At 42.5% G+C, this 22787-nt stretch overlaps 1 protein-coding gene across 3 annotated transcripts in view; it reads right to left on the bottom strand.

Annotated features, from left to right (window-relative positions):
* Positions 1-22787, bottom strand: part of LOC133420127 (NACHT, LRR and PYD domains-containing protein 3-like) — a 129557-nt gene that overhangs the window by 85420 nt on the left and 21350 nt on the right. For 2 of the 3 annotated variants that reach the window (XM_061709710.1, XM_061709711.1), the window contains 5 exons: positions 22440-22647; positions 19859-21629; positions 17757-17930; positions 13811-13984; positions 13529-13699 (listed from right to left, as the gene is read on the bottom strand). In XM_061709710.1, the coding sequence (XP_061565694.1) occupies positions 13529-13699; positions 13811-13984; positions 17757-17930; positions 19859-21629; positions 22440-22647 (2498 nt within the window). Of the gene's footprint in view, positions 1-7116; positions 9216-9316; positions 9364-13528; positions 13700-13810; positions 13985-17756; positions 17931-19858; positions 21630-22439; positions 22648-22787 lie in introns of those variants that run through there. The other variant, XM_061709712.1, reaches the window with a different exon arrangement.

Below are 22787 nucleotides of genomic sequence, written 5' to 3'. Positions count from 1 at the left end.
GCAGTTCAGTTAGCGATCCCGTTAGCGATCCCGTTAGCGATCCCGTTAGCGATCCCGTTAGCGGTCCCGTTAGCGGTTCCGTTAGCGGTTGTTAGCGGTCCAATTAGCCATCCCGTTAGCGGCTGGGTTAGCGATCCCGTTAGCGGCTCGGTTAGCGGTCCCGTTAGCAGTCCCATTAGCGGTTTTGTTAGCGGTTCCATTAGTGGTTCTGTTAGCGGTTCTATTAGCGGTCCCGTTAGCTTTTCTGTTAGTGGTTCTGTTAGCCTAATACCTATTTTTTGTAATAACTTTTGAATGGTTTGACATAGAGAGTCATGGGTGGTGTCATTGGACTCGGTATTGAGTTCTTCACCTTTATTGCTTGTAAAATGTACACAAATGTGCAGCAGCCCGCCGTGGCACTCTCGAAATTTCTGCGAGGAAATTGTCTAGTTAGTGCCACGGCTGCGCCACGAGGCACGACTCCTCCATAGCTCCGCAATGGAGGAGGAGCACAAAGCACTCTTAATATTGCTCAGGCTAATTAGTGCCACGGCTGCAGCAAGAGGCACTCCTCCTCCAAAGCTATGCAATAGCAAGGAGGAGGAATGCCTCTGGCGAAGCAAAGCCTGGCGAAGCCAGAGGCACTAATGTTATCCTGCAGGTTTATTTTTCTTATTAATTTTCCGGACAAAACTTCGGTTCACTACTCCTCCTACAGCTTTGAGAAAACGCGAAAAGTAAAAACGTAGAAACGTGCGCCTTAAGCGGGAATCGTGTGCTATGACTTTTATTAGCGATTGGCGTGCACGTTTTTGCGCAAGGTGCACAAACGTGCGCTTTTAGCGCCATCCGGAATGCATTGGGAGAAATTTGGGGCCTCACCACTCGCACTCCGTTACTCGAATAATTCTGAACCGATTTAGAAAGTTGTAGGCCCTGAATTTAACTACAGTCCTGTGGATTTTCAGAGCGATGGCACAAATAGTTTTTGCACGAAGTGCAAAAACATTTCCAAATTTCCAAACTTATGGGGAGATTTTCCCATGTAAGTGAATGGGGCAGAATGTAACACTGTGGGTGGGAGGAGGTTAAAAAAAAGTCACGTTTTTTCTGAGTCACGTATCTTTCTCATACTTGCACGTAGAAATGTCATTCAAACTTCAAAACGGAGGAAAACTTCTCTTCTCTCTCCAAACCCAGTTTTTTCCTAAAATGTACACTTTTCAAGATATGAGCCCTCAAGCGAGGACTGGAAATCACTTTTTTGTCAAATTTAGAGTGCGGGAGTCAGTTGCTAGAGTGTAGTTAGACTGAAAAAAAAACATGATTTTTTATTTGTAACTCGAGCTCACGGCCAAACCGTAAAAGGTAGACGGATAATTTTTGATCAGAATGTAGACATACCTGTTGTGATTCATAAAATGTGACTTTGACCGGCGGGGTATGCAAAAAATTTAAACGGCTGGGCTAACTGCCACGCGAATTCCTGCCTCTGTCTCCATTGACTGCAATGTAAAAAAAAGTTTTCTTAAAAAAAATCTAATTTTTTTGAACTGCCGTTACTAACACATTTTAAGGAATATCTGAATAAAATTAAGATTGTCAGAATCTGCCTGGTTCTGTCTCTCTCATGATGTCTTTGTTTTTCTGCTAGGAGCTATGGTTTTCTCACAAATCAGAGTTATTTGAGGAAAGCTGGGGTTTTCTCACAGCCAGTCCGGAACCTTCCTCATTTCCAGGTTCTTGTTGCCCCTAGCAACCAGAGCTCAGCTGTTGACTGATTAGACTGACCCAGAACTGGTGACATGACCCAGTCAGTACAGACTTCATAATACTTTACCCTGGAAATGGAGAAATCTGAACCCTGACCTTTTGAACTTAGATGATCCCCAGTCCTGCTGGGAACAGGTTCATGGTATATATATATATGTATATTATTATTATTATACATATAAATATTTACATTTGTATATTATGTATACAAATTAGCCCCGCCCCTTCTTCTGATTGGCCGATACGTTATAGTCCAATATCTTTGGAATGGTTTGACCTACAGAGTCATGGGTGGTGTCATATGACTCAGTATCGAGTCCTTGACCCTCATTGGTGCAAATTAGCCCCGCTATTTCTTCTGATTGGCCGATACGTTATAGTCCAATATCTTTTGAATGGTTTGACATACAGAGTCATGGGTGGTGTCATATGAGTCAGTATCGAGTCCTTGACCCTTATTGGTGCAAATTAGCCCCGCCCCTTCTTCTGATTGGCCCATATGTTATAGTCCAATATCTTTTGAATGGTTTGACATACAAAGTCATGGGTGGTGTCATAGGACTCGAGAATCGAGTCCTTGACCTTCATTGGTGCAAATTAGCCCCATGATCATCCGGCAGTAGTCCCGTGGCACTTCAAAATTTCCCGGGAATTTTGTCTAGTTGTGCTTCCTATCTTGAGAATTTCCAGCGTTGCCATTTTTTCTGCAATTTCAGTGTTGAGTTTGAGTTCTTCTCTCCTTTTGCGCAAGCGTTGTTCCTCTTCTTCCAAAGCATGCTTTTCTTTTAATAGTCTTTGCCTCATGTTTAAGGCTGCCAGCTCAGCTTCTGCTTTTAGACGTATGGAAGAAGTTGAAGAGCTCTCTGACTGATGCGTTTTATGGCTTCCCACATTTGAAACACTGTCACTTGGTTTAATGTCATCCTCAATTTTTATTTCATCATTCATTTCTGATTAATCCTGGTGCTCCTGACAGGGTTTTTGTTCAGTTTCAACAATCCAGTTTTGAGTGCTCTTTCGAAATGTATTGCTGTAATTCATGATAGTTGAAAACCATTCTTTTTGTTTAATGAGTCCATCTTCAGGAAGTAAAGGCAACAGTCTACTGTGTGTAGTTGTAGCATTTTTACACAGTGTGTTTAAGTTCTCCATACATTGTTTCACTTCCGACACATTTTTCTCTTCTTCCATTAGCTCTTTCATTTGTGGTATCAAACCTTTTATTTTATCAACAACACGTTTGCGTTCTTTTTGCAGTATTTCATTTGTATTCATCAAACCCTTTTCAGTCAGTCTCCTCTCTCGTTGTCTAACAGACGCCATATCAGAGCACGAGGACGCAGCATCATTGGTTTGACTCATTTTGATCACTTTTCATTCAGTTTTCTTTGAACCATATAGTTTGAATCCATCCACAATACACAGCATATCATAGATTATCTCAACAAGGCAGCATCAGCATTCTTCCTTGAAAACATCAGAGCTTCACGTATTGCAGCAAAGTGCAGACTTCATTCAGCGCACAGAGCAAACGTAATGCCCAGACAACGCATATCCGACCAGCATTTATTCCTTCAACTGTTCCTTAAGGAGACACTTCGATGTGATGCAATCCGGGTTCCTTCTCCACACAAACACATCCACAGGTAATCTTACCTCAGGGGTATTCCAGGAAGCAGGTTTAGTGAAAATCCTGAGTTTGTTAAGCCTGAGATGAGGGAAATCTGGAGTTTTCAGTTCCAGAAAGCGAGTTAATTCAAACTCTGAGTCAGTTACCATGGCAACTGAGCCTGTCAACCTAAACTGCTCTCTAGCAGGTTTACTTCAATAAAGCCTGAGTTTCTCTGTGAACCTAACCTGTTCGCTAACAGGTTTACTTCAATAAAGCCTGAGTTTCTCTCTGTCTCCTCCCTCAGTGGTGTCAATTCAGCCAATGGGCCTTTACGCAATACACATCCGTTTTCTGCACCACGGACAGCAAGAGCAGAGTTAGAGAGCAGAAAAAGCGTATTTGACAAACACAATGTATTTTATTCACTATGTCAGTGCAACAATATCACAGGGACATCCCAGTTTAACTTCAAACAGTTAAAGTCCAAATGCAATAAGCAGAGGGAGGAGCAGAAGACAGAAAGAGAGAGAGAGTAAAAAAAATATTTCCCTTAAACAGATTTATAAGAGGGTAGGGTGATTTGATATCTTACCTTAAAATGAACTTGCATAATTAATCCATCAGTGGCTAACAGCCTCGTTAATATCTTCTGCTGCTGGGGCAACATTGGACTCATCACTCGCCTTCTTTCTTTTTTATTTTTTAAATTGCGTGGTTGTCTGCTTCCTTTTCATTTTTGTAAGTTAGTAACACTGCAGAGCTAAAAACCAGATTGATAGCGACCACTGTCGTCAGGGACGCTGGGACATCACATTTCAAGATATGAGGGGGGTACAAGTGTTGGGAAAGATAATACCTAGGGAAATCCATCATGTTGTTCTGATATGCATTTGTAGTTATTTTATATGTATTAAGTAATAGAATAAATCAATACAAATAGACACAGAGTAATTCCATAAATGTATTTAAAAAAAAAAACATTTCCATTTTCCCCTGAAGCCGAGGTGTGGCGGCTGCCCCTGATCTAAATGACAATAACATTTAATTTAATACCATTCCACCACTGTTTTCATCTGTAATACTATAAGACAGTGTGCTTAAATGTTAAATGAATAATCATTCAAACTTACACATTGACTGCAGCAACTTTCCCCCACGCCAATGCTCTCCTCGTGTTTCGTGTTTTTTTTCCTGAAATATGCTCTCATACTCGCCATACGCACGTATTAACACTTCTAACTCCGGTGGCGTGGAGTATGTGGATCTTCAGATGCAAACTAATGTTTCCTCATAGGGATTTTGTAAATTGAAATGTTGAATAAAGTTAAAAAAAAAGAAAAAAAGAAAAAGTATGTGTATCTTTTGTTGTCGCCGGTTGCCATGGTGAATCCTTGTATCAGGGCTCTACTTATGATGCTTTTTATTTCCCTCACGCACGCGCTTAGCTCGAGTTTAACAAACTCAGAGTTGATTGAACTAACTCATATCAGCTGTTCTGGAACCGAAAACTCCGACTTTCCTGTCTCAGGTTAAGTCAACTCAGAGTTCAGGTTTAAACTCGGAGTTTGTTGAACCTGCTTCCTGGAATACCCCTCTGGCCTCCAGGACAGATGACGTGGCTTGTCACCGCTGTCTGACTGAGTCAGCTGATTCCTTTGCGCTGCAAGCGATCGCTTTCAAAGTTGATGCCTTTTTTTGTTACAAATATTGCGGCTTTCCTGTACTTATAAGAGCCGCTTGAGAGTTTTTGTTGGGTCCTGTATATTTGCTTGACGCGCTGATGCTGACAGATAAGCACGCTGAGTCCCAGATAAGTTTTATGGTGTTTAATGACAGATGCTCAACCACAACGGCCTTCGGAATACATGCTTAATAGGTTTTAAATGTGTACAAATGTGTGCAAACGTGTAATCGGGGGGATCAGTAAAAAGCGGTCAACAAAAATGACGGCTACCTAACTCTCCTCTCTCCCAGACAGTGCAGGTGATTGGATACTTTTAGAACCTACGGTGATTATCCATGTGACCCAAACTTCCTTCATCACCGTGGCAACCAGATCAAACCAATGAAACAGGAATAATCAATATATGGCTCCTACACACGCTGTTGTTACAAACCATTTTCAACCTTTCAGCTTATCTTCAACGTCCTTTTCTAAGGGTTTTAGCCCAAGCCATGTTTTTGTTCCTTTCTTTTCCTGTAGTTTCACCAGAGCGTGTACTTTTATTACTTAGGTGTAGTTTGTGTTGGTCTGAAGTTCTCTCCCACTCTGTAACGCCCTGTTGTCTAGTGAAGTCTTCAGTCGGGTCATTTAATGTATATTCATGTAACTCGGAGGTCTTTTCACTGTCCTCTTTCTTTTTTTCAATATTGTTATCCCGTTTTCTTCCCACATTTCTTCACCCAGTGCTCCTACCTAACAGTCCTGGGCATTTCCATCCTCTACCAACCCCGGGAGTTCCTGCACTGAGCTCAGGTCTCCTCCTTAACCTGAGGAGCAGCAGCATCTTTTCACCAGACAGGGTGGGGTTTCTCTGGCCGGACGTAGCGCGAGGAAGGATCACGTTATTCCACCCAGATCTTCCCCACCCCGTCTGTTCCCCGGTAGCCCAGGACTGTTGCATGTTTTTGTGAGGGTAGCTCACATTAGCTAACAGGGAACACGGGGAGAACATGCAAACTCCACACAGAAAGATCCTTATCTCCAACCCGACCCAGGGTGCTGAAGTCATGGAGGAACTAACACGCACTTCAGCACCCACAGCATCCCCAGTGGGAATCAAACCCAGGACCTTCTTGCTGTGAGACGGCTGCACTACCTGCTGCACCACCGTGTCCCTTCAGTTCTTCTTTAATTCCACTGTTTCACTCACATCTTTGTTTCATCTCTGTCCTCCGTGTGTTTTTCTCCACAACATCTGGTTCTCTGTTCGGGCTCAGCAAGCTGCACTTCTGGATGGATATTTGGAGGAAAACTGGACCTATTTTGTTTGGCAAATAAATGACTTTTATGTCCAATATGTTATAATTTAAAGGAGAATAATTATGAAGTAATCATATAAATATTACTAATATAATAACACAATTTGAATGATGACATGTTTAAACTATTATATGAATGATATTCCGATATTTTAAACATGTATGTTTACTCTGTAAACTGAGTTTTAGTAGCCTAAACATTGATTGAACATAAATAGCTGGTGCGTGTGTGTTCATTGCTCCTAACTGTTTATTTCCATCAGAAAGTCCCTGGTTGTAGCTCTGCTGTAGAATCTCTGCTGATAATTATTCATAAGTTTGCAGTGTCAGAACCACATCTCTCATGTTTAGAACAAAGTTTAGAAACATGTGGAAACCAAACATCCATCCGTTCCACGGACTCGCTGCTTCGGATCACGTGGTTCAGTCAAACAGCGACATCTGCTGCTGATTGGACGGACTTGGTGACGTCACAGCCGCAGCCGTGTTCTTTGGCTGTTATTGGAATAAATGTTGTTAAAACCTCCCCATGTGGAAGGAGGAGCTTTCAATAACCCATGACACGGAAAGAATGTTGTTTTTAATCCAAGATTAATTTCTGATATTTAACACTCTGGTTATTCCAGATGAAATGATGATGTTTATAAATCAGACGCCAGCACAGTTATGTCTGTTTATGAACATTTGATAACTGGATGGTTTATTAACCGCTAATCCACGTTTTAGGAGAAAATACTACAATTTGTTGGAAAAACTACGTTTGGAATCAAGTGTTATAATCGAATTGTACTTAGATTTTATTTTAATTAGTTCAGGTAATAATAGTAGCGGAGAAGTGAAAATGGATGAGCATGTGAAAGTTGTCGGTCCAGTGAATGAGGAATTTACATTTCTAAACCGCCCCGAGACAGAGTCAGAATCAAGAATAAAACAAGAATAATGAGATGAAAATCTCATTTATGATCAAACGTCAACATTCCAGTAAATAATAGTATTTACAGGTGAGAAATATCAAATAAAAACACAAAACCAAACCAAACAAACCAAAAAAAACTAAACAAACGGTGATCGTTTGTTTATTTGTTTATTTATTGAGATCCCCATTAGCTGCAGCAGAAACTGCAGCTATTCTTCCTGGGGTCTTAACAAGAAAATGCAATACAAAAGAAAACAACATAGAAAAAAACTTAAAAAAATAAAAACACAGAAAGAGCAAGAAGAAAAAAAAATATGTATATACAAAATCAAGATATCTTAAGAATCAAGACAAGAACAAAAACCAAGTCAACTATATCCTCCCCACATATACACCTCATATATATCTATATATATATATATATATATATATATATATATATATATATATATATATATATACACACACACACATACATACCTATACACATACATATACCCATCATATAATACTCTATCATATTCAACATTCCAAGTCAAATTCTATATTATATTCACACAGACATATATATATATATATATATACATATATACATACACATACACATCCACACATACATACCTACATATGTATACACACATACATACACACATACTCATATATATCTATTCTATAATAATAGAACATATATAATATATATATAATATAACACTACTATGCAATAATACCATTATATCTCATGTACTAAAACAATCATATTACATACACAACTATTCCATACCGAAACCATTACTTGGACAGATATTTTTTAAGTAGTATTCTGAATTGATTATTGTTAGCAAGTTTTACATGATTGGGTAAAGAATTCCATTCTTTCATTCCTCTATACAGGACTGTACGTTTGATGGCATTAGATCTAACCTTAGGTATTGTAACATTTCCAACAGTTGCATGTCTAGTGTTGTGACAGTGATTTTCTGCACTAAAAGAGAGGTTATCAAACAAATCATATGGCTTTTTTAAAACAGATATGTTTCTTATCACAATCAACAGTGAGTATATGAGTCTGTCTTTGACCAATAACCATTTGAGTTTCTTGTGCATAGAGATGATATTTGTCCTATTGTCGCACTTGAGAATAGTGCGGGCAGCTCTGTTTTGTATAATTTGCAAAGCATTCAACATTTCACCATTCGCACCATTCATCATTATCATCATCATCATCATCATCATCATCATCATCATCATCATCATCATCATCATCATCTTCATCTTCACCATCATCATCATCATCATCATCTTCATCATCATCATCATCTTCATCATGGAGACTCTGAGGAACCAGAACCAGAGTCCAAGTCCAGGATCCAACAGAGACAGTTTCTCTGACTGGAGACTCTGGAGACTAAACTGGACACAGAGACACTGAACCAGAAGCAGAACTTAACCAGAATCCAAATCCAGCACAGAGAGGTTCAGTGAAGCTGGTGATGAAGGTGTGGAGGTGGATCAGTCTGTCAGAGACTTCATAGAAGGACAGAGTTCCAGCAGGAACGTCCACGTAAACTGCTGCTCTGCCAGAGTCTGGACATGGAGATGAGGAGGTGGTGGATGTTTCTCTGTTATTGTGACGGACACGGTACTGATGACCTGGAGAACAGTCCAGACTCCAGGAATCATCGTTTCTTCCAAACCTACAGTCACCAGAGTTTCCTTTCCTGCTGATTCTTCTGTAACTCACTGATACATAAACTCCTCCGCTCCACTGGACCTCCCAGTAACAGCGACCCGTCAGAACTTCTCTACACAGCAGCTGACGTTTAACATCAAACCTGTCTGGATGATCAGGATGTGACTGAACCTCCCCCACCAACATCATCTTCCTGTTGTCATCAGACAGTTTGATGTTCTTGTTGACTGTGTTTGTGTCGACGGTGAGTCGACAGGAATCTGATGGAGAGAACAAACAAGCAGCTGCAGTTATTATTGATCACTTATTGATCACTGATGGACTCATGAAGGAGTGAAGATGGTTGAAAAAACACACTTACACTTCCTCAGACCTGGTGTCAGCCATCGTTGTCCAGCAGGCTCCACCCTGGAAGGAGGAGGAGGAGGGTCAATTCAATTCAATTCAACTTTATTTCTATAGCGTCTAATACAACAGATGTTTGTCTCTAGACGCTTTTCAGAGATCCAGAACATGAACATGAACATAAACATAAACCCCCGAGCAATGATTACATAAACAGACCGGCTCAGTCTCTCTCAGAGGAAGCAGAGATGTCACAGCTTTTTCTCAACATTTACACTTCTTTCTCGAAATTTCAACTTTTTTCTCGAAATTGTACTTCAACATTCATTTTGACATTTCAACATTTTTCTCTACATTTCCACTTTTTCCTCAAAGTGCATAATGAAAAGAAAATCTTCCTCCTCTAAAATATTATTTCTATTTTTCTCCTGCCTGGCCCTGATACTCTTCCGTATTGTGGTCATGTGACGATAACGATAATTAAATATACAATGTAATATTGTACAGGAATAAAAACCAGACTAAAACGTAGATTACAAAATAAAAACTGCGGTGAGACAGTAGACGCTGGGACGTACCCTGGGATAAATTATGATTAAATCTCGTCGTCAACGAATCTTTATCACCGCAGGAAAACGAGACGAGATGAAAATGCTGGTCATGTGACGATAACGATAGTTAAATATATAATGCAAAATCGTAGAGGAATAAAAACCAGACTAAAATGTAGATTACAAAATAAAAACTCTGCTAAAATGTGTCTTCATTTTCGTTGTCCAAAACGAGACTAGGGCTGAAACAATTCCTCGAATAATTTGAGTAATTCGATTAGAAAACATGATGGAGGAATTTTTTCTGCCTAAAGGAATCGTTTAATTTTGCAGCTCAAACCAGGTATTTCCCCCGGACTACGTTTAATGCAACACAACACGCTGACGCCGCGCACGTAAAGGAATAAGAAAGAGGAGGAAATGTTTGGTTTAAACCAAAAGAAAAGGCAGAAAATGTGAAAAGTGTGGGTGATTTCCAGCTGGACACCAAGGCAACACTGTTGCTGTTTCACTGTAAGCAGAACTTGAGTTGTAAAAAAACATCAGGGGGGATGGTGGATTTGATCATATGGGGACAGATAATTTGTGCTGATTACAAATAATATAATATATTACAAATAATAGCAGTGACCAAAACAGCTGCAGAAATACTGCAGGAATGACATAGCAGCAGTTAAATGCAGCCTTCTGTAAGCTTTAAATATCCACTGGGCTTACATCAAATACATCAAAACACAACAATAAAAAACACTTTTCTGAACTTATCAATATGACTCTGTCCTTCAAAGGATAAGTAAAATGGATCACTGCAAAAACTCAAAATCTTAACAAGAATATTTGTCTTATTTCTAGTTCAAATGTCTCATTTTAGTAAAAAAAAATCTTATTACACTTAAAACAACGCAAGTTTGCGTGTTCTCCCCGTGCTTGCGTGGGTTTTCTCCAGGTACTCCAGGTTCCTCCCACAGTCCAAAAACATGCATGTTAATTGGTGATTCTAAATCACCCGTAGGTGTGAGCGTGAGTGTGGTTGTGAGCATGGTTTGTGTGTTTATATGTGGCCCTGTGATGGACTGGTGACCTGTCCAGGTGAACCTGCCTCTCACCTGAAATGAGCTGGGATAGGCTCCAGCAGACCCCCGTGACCCCGCAAGGGATAAAGCGGGTATAGATAATGGATGGATGGAATACACTTAAAACAAGACTCATCACTGGAAAAAACAACAATTTTATCCTGTTTCAAGTAGATTTTCACTTGAAATAAGTAGAAAAATCTGCCAGTGGAACAATATTATTTTGCTAGTAATGAAAAGATAAATCTTGTTCCACTGGCAGATTTTTCTACTTATTTCAATTAAAATTTACTTGAAACAGGTGAAAATTGTCAAATAAGTTATTTTTCTGGTGTTATTTTTCTGTTGATGACTCTAAATGTTGAAATAGCAGTAAAACCACATTCATCGATGAAATGACATAAGGGATGGAAAGGAGGGATGGCAGTTTTACAGGGGGGATGATTTGGACCGTTTTTATTTCAGGGGGGATGATTTGGACTGTTTTTATTTCAGGGGGGGGGATGATTTGGACCGTTTTTATTTCAGGGGGGGATGATTTGGACTGTTTTTATTTCAGGGGGGATGATTTGGACCGTTTTTATTTCAGGGGGGATGCCATCTCCCCTCATCCCCCTCAACTCCAGTACTGACTGTAAGACAGAGCTGATACAACAGTACGTCCTCAACGCTGCAGCTTCCCCACCAACACCCTGTTACTCCCAGAGGGAGGACCGTCACCCAGACACGGTAAAATTAAGTTAACGTAGCGCTAATTAATGAGATTAACGTTACGGTACCTTGCTAACATAACGTTAGCCCTGTGGAGGGCTGGGTTTCTATTAATTATGACGACTATAACGCATTTAATCTGTAAAAACACAGAGCTGTAGAGAGATGAGGGTGAAAAATAAAAACGAAATAAAGCTAACTGGGTAGTTTTCAATTGTATCTCTGTATTCATTGATGGATAAAATATCAAGTAGCGCTGGTGGCTAATGTGCTCCAATACAGCAGGGCTCATCATTTTTTTTTTAACACTCCCAAAACTCAAAATCTTATCAAGACTTTAACTTGAAACTTAACTAGAATTTAAAATTTCCTTGACACAAATGAAAGTTCAATTGAAACACGTGGGAATAACAGCTAACCTTTTAATTGATGTGTGTTATCAGGTGTAATGGCATTTTTAAGTTAGAAATAAGAACATATCTTGGTAAGATCCATACTTTTTTGAGTGAAGGCAGTGAATTTGGTCAACTGGTGTAAGTTCAGTGTTTTTAAATGCACAGCCATGAACCTACTGTATTATATAATTTAGTCTTAGTAATGTCAATTAACATCTAACATCCTATTAGGGCCCGAGCACTTACAGTTTGAAGGCCCTATTGTATCTGTAGGAAATGTTCTGGTTTTTTTTTCCTTCTTCCGACGAAATGAGGGCCTTCCCCCTAAAAGTGCCTCCAAAGTCACCAAATTTTGCACCAGGCCAGGCCTGGCAAAACATTTGATATTTAATGGTTTGCATTAATGGCCGTGGCCTAATAGCTCAACAGCGCCCCCTAGAAAACTTGTGCCTCAAGCACTACAATACAGTTTGATGTATATGCACGAAAATCGGTACACACCTGTATCATGTCACAACTTAAAGAAAAGTCTCTTGGCGCCATGGCCTAAACCAAACAGGGAGTCAGCTATTTTGAATTAATCGTGTAATTTTGGCGCAATTTATGACATTCCTTCGGCCGTTAATGCGGACGGAAACGTAACGTGCACCCAGGTGTGTTATACATCAAAATGTGCGTCTCCATCCTGCGACGGCGCGCATTACTTTTCTCAGTCAAAAGCGTTACCGTGGCAATGATAGACACCAAAAAGCACACCCGCCCTTCGTCTGATTGGTCCATATTTGATAGTTCCTATTTTCTGGCATACATTTTGAATGTATTGACATGAGTCATGTCATGGGTGGTGACATGGTTTTGAGTCCTTGAACATAATTGGTGCAAATTAGACCCGCCCCTTCTTCTGATTGGTCAATATTTGATTGTTCCTATTTTCTGCCATAAAATTTCAATGGTTTGATATGGAGAGTCGTGGGTGGTGTCATCTGCTAAATGTCCAGTTCTGAAGAATCTACATCAAGTCATACAAGATTCCACTGCAGCCTGAACGTGCACAAGGGTGGAGGAACTTTCATCCCTGCTTCCTACCTGAGTCCTACCTGAGTGTGTCCTACCTGAGAGAGTCCTACCTGAGAGAGTCCTACCTGAGTGTGTCCTACCTGAGAGTGTCCTACCTGAGTGTCCTACCTGAGAGTGTCCTACCTGAGAGTGTCCTACCTGAGAGTGTCCTACCTGAGAGTGTTCTACCTGAGAGTGTTCTACCTGAGAGTGTCCTACCTGAGGGTGTCCTACCTGAGAGTGTCCTACCTGAGGGTGTCCTACCATAGAGTGTCCTACCTGAGAGTGTCCTACCTGAGAGTGTCCTACCTGAGAGTGTCCTACCTGAGAGTGTCCTACCTGAGAGTGTCCTACCTCAGGGTGTCCTACCTGAGAGTGTCCTACCTGAGTGTGTCCTACCTGATTGTCCTACCTGAGAGTGTCCTACCTGAGAGTGTCCTACCTGAGAGTGTCCAGTCTCCAGCGGGGATCCTCCACTCTAGACAGAAGCTTCCTTGCTGACTCTCCTGGATGGTTGTAGCTCAGGTCCAGCTCTCTCAGGTGGGAGGGGTTGGAGGTCAGAGCTGAGACCAGAGAAGAACTTCCTTCCTCTGAGATCAGACAGCCTGACAGCCTGCAGACACACAACACAGGTCTGCTGCATGTTCTCTGCTCATGTGTCCTGCTGCAGACACGTTTAGCAGCAGGTTCACTGGACCTGGTGAAGACTTGAATTAATCCTGACCTGAGAGACTCCAGGTGACAGTGTGGACTCTCCAGTCCAGGACACAGCTGCTCCAGTCCAGAATCCTGCAGATCGTTGTTGCTCAGGTCCAGTTCTGTCAGATTGGAGGACTGAGAGCTGAGAACTGAGGACAGAAGTGGACAGATGTCCTCTGAGAAGTGACAGCCACTCAGTCTGCAGACGGAAGAAAAGAACAACAACCAGGTTATTTCACTGTTATGGAAGAAAATATAGTTGTGTCTCCAACTATTCTACTGGTCTTCAGTAAAGTTTGTGTTAAATCACATTTCAGTAACAAACAATTCAAGCTGCTTCACATGAGAAAAACATGAAAAATAAAGAGGAAAAAATTAAAATCATGAGTTTTAGTGCAGTTGCAAAATAAACAAAGGTTAGCCTTAAACTAGAGTTACAATTAAGAAATAATATTATCATTGTTTAAAGTTAAATTCAGAATAGTTCCAATAATCCATCAAAGGCTGTAAACAAACAAGTTTTAACTTGGTTCAAAGGAACTGAGGGTTCCAGTTCCTGCAGGTTTCTGGAGGTTTGTTCCAGATCTGTGGAGCATAGAAGCTGAATGCTGCTCCTCCATGTTTGGTTCTGGTTCTGGGGACACAGAGCAGACCAGGGGCCTGTACTACGAAGCGGGATTTGGGGTTAGCGAGGTAACTTCAGGTTTAACCCTGGGTTTTCAGGACTACGACGGTGGTTCACTTCTTACCGGGGTACATCGCCATGGTAACTTATGCTGAACAGCTAACCTGCTACGGAGCAGGTTATGTTCGAGATACAGATCGCCGGGTATAAAAGCACCGCCCACTGACCAGTCAGCTCTCTTGGAAAATGGCATGCCCTTTCGAAGAGAATCCAGTGGAGCTCGGTGCGCGGATCGTGAGAGGATCCCTACGATCTTCTTCTTGTCATTTTTTTTTCTGTTTGCTGCAAGTAATGTCAATGCTATTTCATTGTGCTTTTGTATACTGATATCATCCTAAAACAGAGAGTGATAGAAACACTAAAGCCTTGTACTTGTTGTACTTCTAAGATATGAAAGTGAGCCTACTTACCGCTTTGAATTATGTTTTTATATTTATTTTTTATTTGCTCCCATGTGCGTTTCACTCCGCTGGGGTTGCAGCTGAAGGAATGAGGCTACAATTGTCATACACGCCATACGAATACATCTAAGCAACACATGCATTTAACAGAATAGACAACTGTAATTATAGTCAGATCTACTTATGCCCTAATGATGGGGCAGTGATGTTTATATCCCTATGAACTTACGCATTTATACAGTCAGCTTTTTCCAGCTGTCTTTCCTGCATTTTGCAGCTGCAACTGTGTTGCTTTTTGCCTGTATTATATGCCTATACTCATCATATTTCCGTAAAATTATTGTTTGCTCTTCGCTACTGAAATAAGCGGCTCTGACAGCGGACTTCTCCATGCTTGTGATTGGTCATGCGCTGAAAACACCGCCCCTTTTATGTGCACGCGCTCATATCCAGATTGGAGAAACCTGGGTTGATATACCGAGTTGATAACCACCGTCGTGTGACCGCTTAGCGTGATTGCAATTGTCCGGGTTAGTGAATCTGGATAAGGAAAAGATATCCTGGGTATGTTGAACTTGCTTCGTAGTACAGGCCCCTGGACCAGGACACCTGAGAGGTCTGGGAGATTGCTATGGCAACAAGGCCAAGTCCCAATACTCCCCCTAGTCCTAGTTTTCATCCCTACCCCTAAATTTTGCGTGTTCCCGTGAGGGTAGTGGTGTCCCAATTCCTCTCTGCATATAGCGGTAGTGAGCATATCGAGAGCTAGTGAGTATGAATCTAGCCCTTTATAGTGAAGGATTTCAGATCCTGACTCACCGACTGACAGACAGAAAAATTTCACAGAATGCTTTACGTCATCATTTGCAGAATGAATCAAAAAAAAAACATGCCGGACATTTCTTATTCTTTAGTGAATAAAATCAATATTTTGAGTTAGTTTCTGCATAAAAATGCGTTTTGATACATTTCTAGCGAGAAATATATATTTTACTTTCATAATATTCACTCAGTGAATGTACATAATCACTAGTTTGCCCGTTGTTGCAAAGATCACGCCTGAATAAAGGCTGATTTATGGAACCATGAATCAGCTGGCGGCTCTACTCACCCCGAAAACATCAGAGCAAATTTCTTAACAGGCGTTATTTGGATAAACTGAGCCCAGTTTGGCGATCTTAACGGTTACTTTTACGCCTGAAAAAATATTAAAACTTAATACAGTGCCATATTAACAGTGCTACAGCTGAAATTAAAACAGCTTCTAGCCTGCTTCCTCTCGGTTTCCTGATATGGGGTGACGTATGTGCAAATGTAACTACGCAGTCGCTTACGTACCCAAATGTAAACCACGCAGTGACGTAGCAAGTGGTGTCCCAATCCCTAGGGAAGATTACAAGGGCCCTACTCATTTTTAGGGCTAGTGGTAGTGGGTGAGGGCTAGTGGTAGAAAGTAGGGGGTGTATTGAGATTGGCCCCAAGTCTCGATGTATTTTGGTCCTGAACCATTCAGAGATTTTTAAACTACCGGAAGTATTTTAGAGTCTATTCTCTGAGGTGCAGGGAACCGGTGTAAAGATCTCAGAACTGGACTGATGTGTCCACCTTCGTGGTTCTGGTGAGAACCAGCAGCGTTCTGGATCAGCTGTGTGATTGACAGCTAGTTAGACCTGTGAAGACGCCGTTGCAGGAATCAAGTCCACTGAAGATAAACATGGATGAGTTCTTCAAGGTCCTGCAGAGACATCAGTCCTTGATCCTGGAGATGTTCTTCAGGTGATAGAAGGACGACTTTGTACATGTTTTAATGTCTCTGGAGGTCCAAGTCTGAGTCCATGACTACACCCAGATTTCAGGTCTGAGTCCATGACTACACCCAGATTTCAGGTCTGAGTCCATGACTACACCCAGATTTCAGGTCTGAGTCCATGACTACACCCAGATTTCAGGTCTGAGTCCACGACTACACCCAGATTTCAGGTCTGAGTCCATGACTACACCCAGATTTCAGGTCTGAGTCCATGACTACACCCAGATTTCCGGTCTCATATTAGAACAATGTGGGACTCCAGAGTTTTCTCTGGACCTCAAATCTGACCGGTGACATGTTTGACGGCATGTCGTCCTTCACCGCTGGCTGTCCAGGTGGAGACCAAGCGCCGACCATCTCACTTCTCATGAGGAACTCTGACTCGCTGCAGTTCCTCGACTGGCCACTAGAGGCTGCAAAAACCAGCTCATGGTTGATTTCACGTCCACGACAACTCTGAGGACGGTGAATGTGTCACGTCAGGAGAGTTTATAGAAAACATTACATCTATTTGTAACATGACTGATGGACAGTCGGCTCAGCTGATGGTCATCCACCACCACTCCCTCATCCCTCATCGTCATGGTAACAGTCATCAGTGAGTTGTAGTGACCCAGCGTCGCTAAACGCAGTAATCCTGGATTTCTCCAGGAAATCAACATGTGGAAGGAGATATTCTGCTGGAATCCTGAATCCTGCTGCTGCACAGCTGGATGATGTTGTTGACAGAACTACAGCTTCAGTGTCAACAAAGTTGGACGGTGTCGTCCCTCAGGAACAGAAGGTCAAAGGTCAGAGCAGGTCGGCCCCTTGGTTTAATTCACAACTGCAGGTTTTAAAGCTAACATCCAGAAAGATGGTGAGAAAGTGTCGTTCCCATAACTTAATCAAGATTGCATTCATCAAGAATCAATAATATGGTACTGATTAGACCACACTGAGGTTTAAACCTTTGATTTCTGTGTGGAGTGTTGAGGTGAGTTTGTAGTGAAGTGGGTTCTACCAGTAAAACTGGACTGAAGTGAATTATCTGCTGCAAGGGAGTCAGCAGGAAAAGACTTGAATGAATCCTGACCTGAGAGACTCCAGGTGACAGTGTGGACTCTCCAGTCCAGGACACAGCTGCTCCAGTCCAGAATCCTGCAGGTGGTTGTTGCTCAGGTCCAGTTCTGTCAGACTGGAGGACTGAGAGCCGAGAACTGAGGACAGAAGTGGACAGATGTCCTCTGAGAGGTGACAGCCACTCAGTCTGCAGACGGAAGAAAAGAACAACAACCAGGTTATTTCACTGTTGTGGAAGAAAATGTAGTTGTGTCTCCAGCTGTTCTGTTGGTCTTTTAGGTCCAGTGTGACATTAAAGTCTCTGGAAATGAAAGAACCAGCGCAAACTCACTCATGTGAGGTTGTGCTGAAAAAAAGAGCCCAAACAAGTGAAGAAAACATGAAATGTGGAGGTAAAACCAGACGTAGTCAGAAACTAGCCTCCACTCCAGGGCCTTCATTTATCAACCGTTCGTAGAAAAGGTTCTAAATCCTGTCGTAGGAATAAAATTTAGAATGTGTGTAAGTACAAAAAAATCCGGATTTATCAAACGTGCGGACGCTGGTCGTACGCACATCAGTGATGATAAATCCCACCTGTTCTTAACTGCCGTGCTCGTGCACGGTTACCGTCATTTGCATTCAGAAACGCCTCCAATTGACCATATATGGAGCAACAACAGCTCCCGCTTGGAGGTTTTCAAACTTTATTGAACAAAATTCTGTAGGGTTTACAACAAAAGTCAAATGAAACAAAATAATCAATTATCAACAGATATTCAACATATGGGGGTTGTTGAGAGCAAAATTTTAAAAAAAGATACATTTACTGACAAGCTATGGGAAGTGTGTTAATAAAAATTAAGAAACAAAGACATTGTTTCATGTAAGCTTTTGGCAATATCGTTTTTTTCACGGATCGGTTTTAGAGACGCTAAGTACAGTTTACATTCATTTTTTCAGATGTACAATGGAGGGTTTTCTGTTATTCCATTTGCATTTATGTATGTGATATTTAGCTTGTAAAATAACTATGTTGACCATGTTTGATATATTTCTTGGAAGATTATCCATGAATTAAGATTTGGTTGGAGTCAAAAGCTCCTGCTTGGAGGTGCAAACACCAACCGAGCTGTTCTGCAGAATAAATGAGTCGTGCGTTCCTCAGGCCACCGGGCAACGACGGGAAACAGAGACATAGTTGCATCGCAGATTATTTGTGCATTGATTGAATGAAATCCTTTCATGTCCACGTAACTGAATTCATTATGTGATGGTGCTTTTATGGCGATGTGGGTGCAATCTGTAGCTCCAATTATGTTTGGGAATCCGGCAATGGCATGAAATGCTCGTTTAATTTGGGCTTGTTGGTGATGTGTTTATGGAAACTGGGTGTAAATTAGGGCCAGAGAAATTATTGCATCCAACACTGCCGGCATGATTTTGCTTAGTGTCAAAATGTTCCGGTGGCAAAAAATCCCAGGGTGGACAGGAGCTGGATGTGACTGGGATGGCTTTGGTGCGTTTTGTCTCTCGCTCCATTATAGGTTGTAAATCACGGCATCGATCCATCAGAATGTTTTTGGGGAAGCGCTACCTGCTGAGAAGCCGCTCCGTGCTCTCACAGATCAGCAGATCAGCGCGCTCTCTGAAAACGCGCTTGGTTCTCCAAATCCTCCAACACTGCCACATAAGCCATGGTACTTGTATTTTCTTTTCAGGTCGTCCTGCCAAAGCCGTCTTTTATAGCTTGTCACACCAATTATTCAAAATGTCTGAATTAATAATGGAGAATTTTTATTAATTGGAGGAAACGGGGAACATGTGCACATGTTCCCCGTTCAGTCACAGTGTTCAGCGATCTCAAACTTCACATGTGAAGTTTGAGATCGCTGAACACTGTGACTCTTTTAATGGGTTCTATTTGTAGTTTCACTGTTCTACCACTAGGTTTTGTGTGTACGCATGGTCGGAGCTGTGCGTATATTTACACGTGTTTCTGCGCACAGGTACATGTTGATAAATTCCATACTTTGCGTGGGAATGCTCGTACGCACGCTTTACGCACAGATCTGTGCGTACGAACGATTGATAAATGAGGGCCCAGAGGTCCAACATGTGCCTGTTGGTACTTACAGAACTTTCTTGGAGGCTTTGACCACCGGCAGCAGCCTCTGTAGAGCCTTCTCTGAAGCTGAGAACTTCTTCAGGTCAAACACCTCCAGATCTTCTTCTGATGACAGTAAGATGAAGACCAGAGCCGACCACTGAGCAGGAGACAGTTCATCTGTGGAGAGACGTCCAGACCTCAGGGACTCTTGGACCTCCTCCACCAGAGACTGATCGTTCAGTTCATTCAGACAGTGGAACAGGTTGATGCTTCTCTCTGCAGACAGATCCTCACTGATCTTCTCCTTGATGTATTTGATAGTTTCCTGATTGTTCTGTGAACTTCTTTGGTTTGATGTCATCAGACCTCGTAGGAGGTTCTGATTGGTCTCCAGTGAAAGACCCAGGAGGAAGCGCAGGAACAAGTCCAGGTGTCCGTTTGGACTCTGTAAGGCCTTGTCCACAGCACTCTGATGGAGGTCGGCCTCTGTGTTTCTTTGTTCCTCCAGCAGGTTGACTCCAGACTTGATGAAGGTCTGATGGACATGAAGAGCAGCCAGAAACTCCTGAACACTCAGATGGATGAAGCAGAAGACCTGGTCCTGGTACAGCCTGCTCTCCTCTCTAAAGATCTGGGTGAACACTCCTGAGTACACTGAAGCCTCTCTGACATCGATGCCACACTCTCTCAGGTCTAGTTCATAGAAGATCAGGTTTCCTTTCTGCAGCTGCTCAAAAGCCAGTTTTCCCAGAGACTCCACCATCTTCTTGCTCTCTGGACTCCAGTGTGGATCCGTCTCAGCTCCTCCGTCATACTTGACCTTCTTCAGTTTGGCCTGGACCACCAGGAAGTGGATGTACATCTCAGTCAGGGTCTTGGGCAGCTCTCCTCCCTCTCTGGCTTCCAGGACTTTCTCCAGGACGTTCTCCAGGACCGTAGCAGTGATCCAGCAGAAGACTGGGATGTGGCACATGATGTGGAGGCTCCGTGATGTCTTGATGTGGGAGATGATCCTGGTCTGCTCCTCTTCTCCGAACCTCTTCCTGAAGTATTCCTCCTTCTGGGGGTCAGTGAAACCTCTGACTTCTGTCACCATGTCAGTACAGTAAGGAGGGATCTGATTGGCTGCTGCAGGTCGTGTGGTGATCCAGAGACGAGCAGAAGGAAGCAGGTTCCCCCTGATGAGGTTTGTCAGCAGCACATCCACTGAGGTGGACCTTCTGGGGTCACCGACGATTGTAGAGTTGTGGAAGTCCAGAGGAAGACGATACTCATCCAGACCGTCAAAGATGAACACGACCTGGAACTCTTCAAAGTTGCAGATTCCTTTGGTTTCAGTGAAGAATCGATGAACAAGTTCCACCAAGCTGAACTTCTCCTCTCTCAGCACATTCAGCTGTCTGAAGGTGAATGGAAGCAGGAACTGGATGTCCTGGTTGGTTCTGCCTTCAGCCCAGTCCAGACTGAACTTCTGTGTTAGGACTGTTTTCCCGATGCCGGCCACTCCCTTCGTCATCACCGTTCTGATTGGTCCTCCTCTTCCAGGTGGGAGTTTAAAGATGTCTTCCTGTCTGATGGCTGTTTCTGCTCCGTCTGGTTTCCTGGAAGCTGCTTCAATCTGTCTGACTTCATGTTCTTCATTGACCTCTCCAGTCCCTCCCTCTGTGATGTAGAGCCCCGTGTAGATCTGCTCCAGACGGGTTTTCTTTCCGGCTTTAATGATTCCCTCAAACACATGCTGGTGCTTCTTCTGCAGCTGACCTTTGAGTTTGGATTGACAAACGGCAGCAACGGTATCTAAATAAAGATGAAATAAAGAAAAACTTGTACTATGTGTGGGGCTGCTGTCCCGTCTTCGCATCGCTTTTGCACAGGGTGTCTTGGTGATCTGCAATTACAGGCTGAGCCTATCGTTAGTTTTTAAACTGTAAAAAGTGGGGGGGGGGGACAAATGCATGATTTTGAAAAGTCGGGGGGGCATGTCCCCCCCTGTCCCCAGTGGAAATTGCGTCGTGGCACTAACGGGCAGTAACGGCGTGCTGCCACTCACTCGCTTTATTTTATACTATTTATATACTTTTTCTACTTTTACTGTGACCACCAAATAATGTAGTTTTCCTGTCCTCCACCTCATCCACAACATCTAGCTCTCAATCTCCGGTAAATTTAGTGGCACGGTAGCTCGACACGTCTCATTCATCAACAGGCTGCAAGAAGCCGCTGCGCATGCTCAGCAGGCTCATTCATATGCAAAAACATACCATTTATGATAAAAAAGTGGGCGTGTAGAGGGCGGGATATGAGGCGGATTCAGCTGCACAACCTTCCAGCTGGACTGTGATTTATAAAGAGAACATTACGTGCAAGTGTGCGTGCACGCGGTTTTATAGATCCAGATTTTTTTTTGCGCCCGGCATTTTCGGCTTTTGGGCGTACGTGCACTTTTAGTATGAATCCTACACAGTCCATTTTAAATGAGGCCCCAGGACTGTCACTTAGGTAGGAGCACTGGGTGATGAAAATGGGAAAAAAATCGGAAAATAGTCATCTACTGAGACATTGGGTGTGGTTTATCTAGCAGCTCAGATGTTCAGAGAAACGTCTTACTGCTCTGCAGGAGGTCGGCCAGCTTCTCCTGCTTCCTCCTCCTCAAGAACTTCACTGTGATCTTCACGAGTGTCTCTCTGATGCTCTTCTGCTCTTCATCTTCATCCTCCTCCAGACTCTCTGAGGATTCTGGGTAATCTGGACTCAGAACCTTCTGGATCTTCTTCAGCTCGTCCTTCACAAACATGACAATGTCGTCCTCCAGCACCTGGAACAGAAGACCACGTGAAGGACACAATCAGACTGAAACTACGGAGACAAACATCAGGTCCATGTTGGACAGACTGACAGTCCACTGGTCTCCAGAGACCAGCATGGAGACAAACATCAGGTCCATGATGGACAGAC

This window comes from Cololabis saira, chromosome 20, assembly GCF_033807715.1.
Source record: "Cololabis saira isolate AMF1-May2022 chromosome 20, fColSai1.1, whole genome shotgun sequence".
In the NCBI taxonomy this organism is placed as follows: Eukaryota; Metazoa; Chordata; class Actinopteri; order Beloniformes; family Belonidae; genus Cololabis; species Cololabis saira.
This window is presented reverse-complemented; position numbering and strand designations above follow the sequence as displayed.